Consider the following 9,671-nt stretch of genomic DNA (forward strand, 5'->3'; position numbering starts at 1 on the left):
CACTTTGTAGACCAGGCTGGCCTCGAACTCAGAAATCCGCCTGCCTCTGCCTCCCGAGTGCTGGGATTAAAGGCGTGCGCCACCACGCCCGGCTTAAATTAGATTTTTAAGTGAGCTCACTAACTAGTGGTTTTCCATAGAGCTTTTCCACATCCATAGTTTTGGTTAATGTATTTATGACCTCTTTTCTTCTCCTGCATCTCTTTTCTTCCATCCCCACTTAATCCTTAACCCCTATCTTTTTCCCATTTTCTTCCATATTCCATGTATTCAATCATCCTCCAATTATATATCTTCAATAAGTCAAGGATCGTGGGTTTACCTATGGGTTTTTCACGTGTGTTTTAGGGTAGTCCTCCCTAAGGACACATTACCCATCCTCCCACACCCTTCCCTCCTCAAACCCCTCTACCCCAGTCTTCCACCTCACTGCTTTCATTTTACCTGTAACTACTATATTCATAGTACACTCACAGATATACACACACACCTGGAAATAAGCCTAATGAAGGAAACGGAAGACCTCTGCAATGAAGATTTTAGGACACTAAAGAAAGACATTGAGCCCCTAGAGGATGGAAAGACATCCAATGCTCACGGATTAGCAGAAAAGAGAATGTGGAAATAACCATCTTACCAATCAATACTCCAAGGCCATTCTTCAGCAGACATGAACAATCCAAAAGTTTATGGGGAGACACAAAAGACCCTGAGTAGTCAAAGCAATACTAAACAGAAAGAATACTGTGGGAAGTATCTCCATACCTGGTTTGAAATTATACTACAGAGTCATGGCGGTGGTGACACATTCTTATACATGGAGGGTGAGAGTAACGGGAGCGAGCGTAAGACTGAATATTTGGAAACTTGCAGTGTTCGGGATTTTCGCAGACGCAGCCTTCCGGCCTCTCATTAACTGTGGATGATAACGAGGCTGATAATGATAATGGATACTGATAACGTGCTAGCACAGGAGCAAAAGGGCAGCAGTGCCTGCCCTGTCCCTCTGATGCCTCAGTGACTTCTGTCATTGATGATAGTTTATTTATTGTGGAGTTTACATTCTCCTCAGCAGACAAGGGGAAAGCCGTGCTTTTCATAGTTTAGACTCTTGTTGCTGTGGGGTAGAAGGTGATTCACTCTATGAACCAGTGTTCTATGTAATTCAGTTACTTTTATTTATTCTAGGACTGAATCATACAATAACATTTTTTTTTTTTTTTGTAAATAGAGGCTGAAAGTACAACATGTTTTCTTGATTACATCACTTGAGTAGTGGGTGGTTACATGTTTGAACTTAGTAAAACTCCGGGTGAATAAGTTTCTGTATATTGGCCCCTATCATGGGACTTGAATCGATACATTGGAACATAATAGCTACTACGTAAGCATTTAAAGATATGTTCATTTGATGTTAGAATCCTATAGAATTGGATGTGAAATGGAAATCGTGTGATTCATACTGTCAGTAAGATGCAGCGCTCTACAGTTGTGTCGGTTCCTCTGCCGACTTTCCCTTCATCCTGGCCTTTGTGTGAGCTTTCGTTCTCTCATTTCTGAGCTCTAACCTTTGAAATGCCTCAGGATTCAGTTTGTAACCCATGTCTCTGCAATGCCTCTCTACTCTGGTGTTGGCCAAGCTTTCTGTAAGGAACCACATGGGAAATATTTTAGGTCTTGTGAACTGTGCATCTGTCACAACTGCTCATTTGATGCATCCTGGTACACAGCCATCAGCAACCAGAGTCTAATGAATGTGGGAGGTCCCACTATGTGCCTTAGTGTTGGAGGTCCCACTATGTGCCTTAGTGTTGTGGGGTCATCCATTTGGTGGTCATGGAATCCATTTTACCAGCTGTGCTCACTAGTGTTCTGTGGAGCCTGGTGTAACTTCAGTGATGTGTCTTCAACTAACGTCTACTCTCCTTACCCTATAGCCTACTTGCCCCTTCTCTTACCTTTCTCCCACATCTGGGTCATTGGCATCATATCCTTTTGGGACATAGCCAGCTCAACTTTATAGTGTTTTTTTTAAAGATTGATTGATTGATTGATTGATTTGTATATGAGTGCTTTATTTGCATGTACGCCTGCATGACAGAAGAGGGTGACAGGTCCCATTGCAGATGGTTGTGAGCCATCATATGGTTGCTGGGAATTGAACTCAGGGCCTCTGGAAGAGCAACCCAGCACTTCTAACTGCTGAGCCATCTTCCATCCCCAGCTCAACTTTTGAAACGTAGCCAGATGACATTTTTCTCTTAGTGCTGCCATCCTTGTCTCCTCCTCTGCGTCACCATCATCTTCAGCTGATCAATTGCAACAGCCTCCAGATTCTCTCCCTTTGCTCTACCGAGGACACAGCATCCCCTTTAAAACACACAAGCTCCGTGGAAACTCAGAGTTCCTTCTATTTTATTCCAAAAATATGCCAAGGACTATGTCAGGAGCCCAGGTTCCTTACAGTCAGATGCTAGACACTGCACCGATTTCAACACCAACCAGTTTTCAGACTTTGATTGCTGTTCCTGCCTGGCTGTCCTCGCTGGTGTTTCTCGGTGTCTGTGTTGCATTCTCTCCATATTGCTTCCTCCGGGCTGCTGTTAGACGCTGCTCGTGTGGGCCACACCTCCTGGCCGTCCAGACTCACTGTTATTCTCTTTCCGTGCCTTGGTCTGTTTACGTTTTTTATCTTGCGGTACTTGCTTGCCCTTTATGCTGTAGTTTATACACATCCATCACTGCCGTCTCCCACTAGAATATAGCGTGCATACGAACAGGAAGTGAGAATCTGTATTCCTAACACCTAGAACGGTATTTGGAAAAGCATATGTGTTCTCTGAATAATGACCAAATGAATTACTGTAAGGGGGCCTAGGATATAGGAGGAAAAAATAAGAAATCAGAAACCTGGGAATTTGAATATTTAACTATTAATGGGGAGCAGAGAAATAGGTCATTGGTTAGAAGCACTTGTTGCTCTCTCAGAGGACCCAAGTTTACTTCACAGTAGCTCATAACTCCAGTTTGGGGAATTCGATGCCCTCTTCTGAGTTCTGCAGGCAGCAGACATTCAAGTTGTACACACATGTAAAAGACACCCAGTATCATAAAAATAATAAAAAGCCAAACACTTGAGTATTCTCATTCCCGTGTGCTCTTCCTCGGCTGTGGAGAGGATCTCTTCTTGTAAGCATCATCGCCTGTCAGTAAAAAAGCTGAGGTGGAAGTAGGAGGTAAGACATGCATCAGGGATAGAGGGAATTCTGGGGAATAGAGGCCGGGGAGATTCATCCCGAGACAGCTATAAACCAGCAGGTCGCTGACCTCAGGATAGAATCAAGGGGAGATTTGTCCCAGGAGCTCTGAGGAGACAGATGTAAGAAGATGAGGAGAAGAAAGCAGCCACATAGCTGAACTCAGGTTAGAGTAACAGAGATCGTAAGTTAAGAGCAAGTCAGAGAACCAGCCAGAGCTCACGGCATAGGCGTTTGTGAATAATAATTAGTCTCAGGGTCCTCGTTGTGGGAGCCAGGGCTGGGAGGAAAAACTTGAATTTAGTTTTTACACTCAGCTTTACCCATGCCTGTCACATGTCATACAGGAGTTACCTTGTTGCCAGAGTAGGGAAGGGGGAAACAAAATCGTAATGAGTCATTTATTTCATAACTACTAAATGCCGGTTAGGTGCTAGCCACTTTTCCTGTGCAGGGAATTCAATACAGAATAACAAAGCAGACAGACACAAGAGCCAACTAGAACACTTTCCCTCAGAATTTAATCCTCTTGAGTGTTCATGGCCTGGGGAGGGAGCGTACAATTATAGTGAGGTGGCATGCGAGAGGTGTGTTAAGTTACACACTCCTGCTTTTATTGAGCTGAACTCAGGCCTTGCTTATCTGTTGTGTAGTCAATTCTTTTGTAATAATTTTATTAATCATTTACTTTGGCCTTTTATGGGCCTCTTTCCACCTCCACCTGGACCTATCTTTCTTGTAGGTGGAAGTCGAGGCTTACACTGTTAGCTCTCTTATGAGAATGGGTGTCAGCTTAGACTAATTCACTTAGTAATGAGTCTCTGTTCAAAGTCAGAGTTTTTCTCCTTGGAGCATTCATTAGTCTACCTTAGATGTTTTGTGCAGTGGGTATTTGAAGCCAGCCACGACATTGAATGAAATGGTCTCAGTGACTGAGTCTGGGTTAGTTGGCATATATTTCTCTCAGGCTGCAACAAGTCTCGAAAGCCAAATTAAACTTTTAAGGTGTGAAGTTAGCTTTGCAAAAAGCATACAAGTTCAAAAAGCAGCCCAGGACCTTCTTTCGATCAAGAGCAGCGTGTGCGCGGCGGTAACTCTGTGGCTCTTTTCTTTGCAGAGCATGTAGCTGGTCACTACATCTCCCCGTTCCACGACATTCCTCTGAAGGCGGACTGTAAAGAGGTATTGTTTCTACTTGGTTGGGGCATGAAGAACTTCCTGCACACGATAGGATCAAAATGCTTCTCTATTGCCCAAACGATGCTTGTGTAGGAACGCCTTAAAGTGAAGATGTGCTGGGCAGGCAGGGGAGGAAACCGAGGAGCTAGAACGGGGCAGTAAGCCTCCGTTCTAAATTAAAATTTGTATGAGGCCAGAAGAAAGGGAGGCATTTACAGACTATGAAGTTTAGACTGCAGTGAGAATTGAAGTTTCAAGGGTAGTAATATGGGAGATTAATCTGCTTATTTTGAATCATAATATAGTTAGCATTTGTGGGTGACTTCTGTGTACTGGCCACCATGTGAACGTGTTATTTTCTTTAACGCACTTAAGTTGCCGTCACAATGTCCAAGGGTCATAAGGTAGTGGGCATTTCGTTGGTTTGTGTAGCAGTCTACAGCTGACAAGTGTCAGAGCCAAGTTTGGAACCGGCCTTTCTGATCACAGAGTTCCCTCCCCTTACCACTCTGAAGCAGAAATAGAAGGCTGGAAAGACCTGGCGCTTCGTTAGCTTCTTTCTCTCTTTAAAAGTCACTTGACAGTTGGAAGGATGGTGGTGAGGTGGGCGTGTCAAAGCCACTGCTAAAGGGAGAGCTGAGAGGGCCTGAGGTTTTAGGAGAGCTAGGCCAGTGCCCAGCGCTGGCCACGTGACAGCGCAGCTCTGAGGGCAGCTGCTATTACCAACTTACTCGTTGGTAAGGTTCCAACCCTTGCCCTGGGTCACAGATGTGGGTAGAGGTGGGTGTGGGACACAGGTAGGCACACATCTGTGTGCATCCTGCCTATGGACTCTGAGGAAAGGACAGGACAAATCATAAGACCAAAGGCCAATCCCTTCTAACGATGAGGAGGTCCACACACACAGTGTTTATATAAGCAGCCTTCCCTATTTCTGACCCAGTCATGATTACAATTTTTGCTCCTTGTATTTGGGGATGTAGAGTTTTCAGAACAAAGATAGTGTTTCAGGGCAGCATGACTTGGGGTAATCATTTCCTGTTTATTTTGGTCCTTTCTTAGTAGTCACTTTGGTGTGTAAGTTTTACATAGACCCAATGAACATTTGTGAACGGCGTAGTCTCTCTTCCCGCCCCACCATGCACTCCGGCTTAATTTAAAAGTACTTAGTGGCAGCGCTGTAATCACACCTTGGTAGAATTCACAGGCGGGAGGTACAAGCACTTTCACAGCTTGTTAGTCAGGCTCCCGGGAGTTTCATTTCAATAATGAAATGACTGTTTGTGACGCAGTCACTGGAACCTGCTGGGCTCTCCTTAAACACTCAGCTGAGCCTTTGCCTGCGCCAGACAGACGTGGGAAGTTACGTGAAAGAGCTTTAGATTTTCTGATCATTGACTTTCAAACACTTTGGCCGTCTGTTCATTTGAGGCTGGGGGTGCTGAGGGAGAAGCTGCCCAGGCGTTACTGGTAGGTTCTCTGTTGAGTCTGGTTTCTAGACAATGGCTAGTATAACACACGTATGCAGTGGGCATGTTTTTGTTCCCATGTTGTGCGTCCTACATTCCTTTATGAAGTCTTCCAATCATAATTATCATCTTTGCTCTTACAGGAACATGACATTCCCAGGAAAAAGGCACGAAATGATGAATATAAGGTATATTTTAAGGTTTTTATTGCTTGGGTCATTTAAAAATTCATTTTGTGACTCTGCTGTTTATGTGTACACGTGCACATGCATGCAGGTCAGTACTCATGGAGGCCAGAAGAGGGCGCCAGATCCCACTCAGATGGCTGTAAAACCACGTGGCCTGGGGCAAGGGAAGCCAGCTTGGGGTCCCCTGGCAGGGCAGCCTGCACTCTTGACCACAGAGTCATTCCTCCAGCCCACTCTGTCACTCTCTACAGTCTGTTCATGATCTTGATATGTTTGCATTCTTAAACTGCTCCTAATTTTCCCCCTGCAAGACTTTTGTGTGGTCTGATGGTTTCCTCCCCATGTCTTTTTAAGGTATCTGGGGACAGTCTCACCATTTAACCTTTTTTATAGTGTTTATATTCATAGCATAAGGTTCATTATTTTATCCTTTTCTCACATATATATAAGCAGTTCTTTCCTGCCTCAGTTTATTTCTTTTTCACATTGAGCTAGAAAGAGTCTCTTCTAGAATTAAGACACAGCAGTCTTTTGGAAGTAGAAAAACAGATACAGCAGCTACATGCTAAAATACATTAATTCCAAATGTGTCTTTTAATCATGTGCCTCTTCAGTTCCTACCTAGGACCAACACATTTGATTGGCCCTTTACCCATCTCTTGCTCTGGGTGCTCTGGGTGTTTCCCTGCTAACTTTTGCCTCCTCGCCCTTCTTCCGGCTCCTTACCTCCGCAGCTGAAGTTCCTGCCCCCAGCCTACAGAGGCTGTCAAATTCCTACACCATTTGCCTGCCCATATTCTGTTCTCCTAAAGCGGTCGTCAGACCACTTGTGAAGCACCCACACTGATAAGCCTGCAGCGCTTGTTGAAGGTGTAGGGTCTGGGCCCTTTTTCATCTCTGCTGATGAGAGTCTCTGTTCCATGGGGGCTGGTTAGTCTGTGTTTTAGCAAGTGCAGTTCTGGCGTGAGAAAGAACCATGCTCTAGATGGGAGGTGACACACAGTCTACTCGAAGCTTTGAGGTTCCACGAGACGGGGCATGTTAGTCTGAAATAGTCTTTTCAGTGGGGGAAAATATATTCCAAGCTCAGAGTGTCAAATTAAAATGTAATTGTTGTAATGCAGATTATATGTTGGTGACTGATTGGTATTTATCTGAAAGTTCATCAGAGAAGAAAGAAGGGAAATCTCTCAGTCTTTGTTTTTGTTTTTTACCCCCATTCTTTTCCATTTCTTTCTACTATCTGCCACCTGTTCCCCAGGGGAAAAAGAAAAAGAAAAGGACTAAAGGAGGGGTTAGGTTCCCCTGACATTGTGGACTTATGACGAATGCCAATCTTCGGTAAACAAGACAGACCCTGGCTTTGATGAGTTACAGCTAGAGCGCTCTGCAGCTGGAAAGAAGAGAGGCGGGTAGCATGAGCCGCGGCCATCAGGTGTAAATGGTGACCAAGAGTGTGGCTTGCAAGCTCACATTTCAGACTTGTTCCTAATCTGTTGCTCTTTTGACCCAACTAAGATTGTATAGCCATTAGCCAGCCTGGTCCCCTCTGTCACCTCTTTGTATTCATCTGTCTACATTTGTTCTCTTACAGCCAGGCTTTCAGGGATGAGTGAGTTGTGCAAACATCTGCCATCTACTTAGGTTTTTCTTTTTAAGAGCTTCTCAGACACATTGAACCAGGTACGAGGTCCCTCATGGAAGACCACAGAGGATGAAGCGGGACAGAGGGCTGTGTATGAGGTCGCTGCTGTAGGTGTGAGCTGTCAGCCTGAGCTACAGTTATCTCCTCTGGGGCTCACGCTCTTACCTTGCCAATCATTGTCTTATCTAGAAAATTTTAATTAAAAAAAAAAAGCGCTACTAAATGGCAGTCTTTAATTACTAGCATCTGTTTCTATAAGGAAGTCCCAGAATGTGGGTAACCCATGCTTTAAGCCAGTTCGGACCTTATATTAAGATTCCTCAGAGAGCTTTTAAAAAATTAGCAGTCTCCTGGCTTTGTCCTGGTTGAACTGGAAAGGTAGGAAGCAGGCCCTAAGCAATGTGGTTTTGGTTTTGCCTACTTGTTTGTTAAAGCTCACCCAGTGATTTTTATGTGTGCAGGGTAGAGAGCTACTACATTTTTGCTTTCCTAATCTGTGATAAAAGACTAGGTTGGCTTGTGTGTATTTGTTGTAGCTGAATACGTTTTTAAAACACATCAGAATGAATGATGAAACATATAATTTAAGCTCCAATATTTTGTTAATTTTTAAGATTAGTTACATTTCTCTCTTCCCTTTCCTCTCCGCAAACTCCTATATACCCCTCCCACTCTCATAAAGTGTGTATCCTCTTCTTTCAATAACTGATACTGTGTGCTTGTACATCCACACACACACACACACACATACACGCAATACACACACATGTATGTATGTATGTATGTATGTATGTATGTATTGGTAATATAACCTGCTCAGTCCACATGCTGTTACTTGTACGTATGTGACATTTTCAAGTTCCAGGGCTGACGTTCGTTTGGCACTGGACAACTAATTAATGTGCTCCTCCCTGTGGGAGGGCCACCTCTCCTGCTCCCTGCTTTCCTCAGTTGCCTGAGGTCATTGTGTAGGGTTGAGGCCTTATGTCGTCCCCCACCCCACCCCACCCTACCCCTGGTTCACTTTTGTTCACCTCATGTTTGGGCAGTCATGTTGGTGAGACTTCATGCCTTAGCTTCTGACATTACTAGGTGACACAGTCTCCCATCAGATGTCCCGGGCCTCTGCTGCTTGCTGTCTTTCTGCTCCCCCTTCTCAGTGTCCCCAACCCTTTGGCATGGGAGTGTGTTGTAGATGGACAGACATGTCTACAGAGCTCTAATTTTTTTTTTTTTTGTTAGATTCAGTAGCTATACACATTACCCTCAGTTAGCTGCGAATGCTTCTAAATGCTCAGTTAACAGTCACAGACTGGCAGGGGGCTGGGCCTTGCTCTGGGTAACACTGCTTTAAACTGTTGCTTTCCCGTGACTGATTCAATGTTGCATTAAACACAGCATCCTTACCCTTTTGCGAGCTGCATTTAAATGTTACGACTTACTCTTTGTGAAGCAAGCTGTGGGAATTGTACTTACCCGCCACTGACCTAGTCTCCTTCAGTTAAGCATTCTATAAAGTAGGGACGTGAGAGAAGGAAGCCATGGTCATTTTGGAGTGTTAAGGAATCTGAACCCACTAACTTTGAGTTACAAAGGCATGTCTAAGTCCTCGTAGACTTTCTAATAGCCTATAGCAATAACTCTAATTTTGGATTATCGTTATAGCATGGATACAAATGTTCTTTTCATCATTTCCAGTGTTTTGACTCCTGGATTTTCTGTGTGTGTTCCTTTAAATTACATAATGATATTTTAATCACATTGCCATGAGCAGAAGTGGTCTGTCATTCTAGGTTAGCTGGAAAATAAATATCAAAACTCATTTCTTGCCCAGTGTACTGGCTATTTTTGTGTCAACTTGACACAGCTGGAGTTATCACAGAGAAAGGAGCTTCAGTTGAGGAAATGCCTCCATGAGATCCAACTGTAAGGC

At 44.1% G+C, this 9,671-nt stretch overlaps 1 protein-coding gene across 3 annotated transcripts in view; it reads left to right on the top strand.

Moving 5' to 3' along the window:
• The window catches only part of Ppa2 (pyrophosphatase (inorganic) 2), a 74,001-nt gene that overhangs the window by 6,745 nt on the left and 57,585 nt on the right, over positions 1-9,671 (top strand). For all 3 annotated transcript variants that reach the window (XM_021158331.2, XM_021158332.2, XM_021158333.2), the window contains exons 2-3: positions 4,375-4,439; positions 6,049-6,093. In XM_021158331.2, coding sequence (XP_021013990.1) covers positions 4,375-4,439; positions 6,049-6,093 — 110 coding nt within the window. The remainder of the gene's footprint in view (positions 1-4,374; positions 4,440-6,048; positions 6,094-9,671) is intronic.

The sequence above is a fragment of the Mus caroli genome, chromosome 3 (genome assembly GCF_900094665.2).
Source record: "Mus caroli chromosome 3, CAROLI_EIJ_v1.1, whole genome shotgun sequence".
Lineage (NCBI taxonomy): Eukaryota > Metazoa > Chordata > Mammalia > Rodentia > Muridae > Mus > Mus caroli.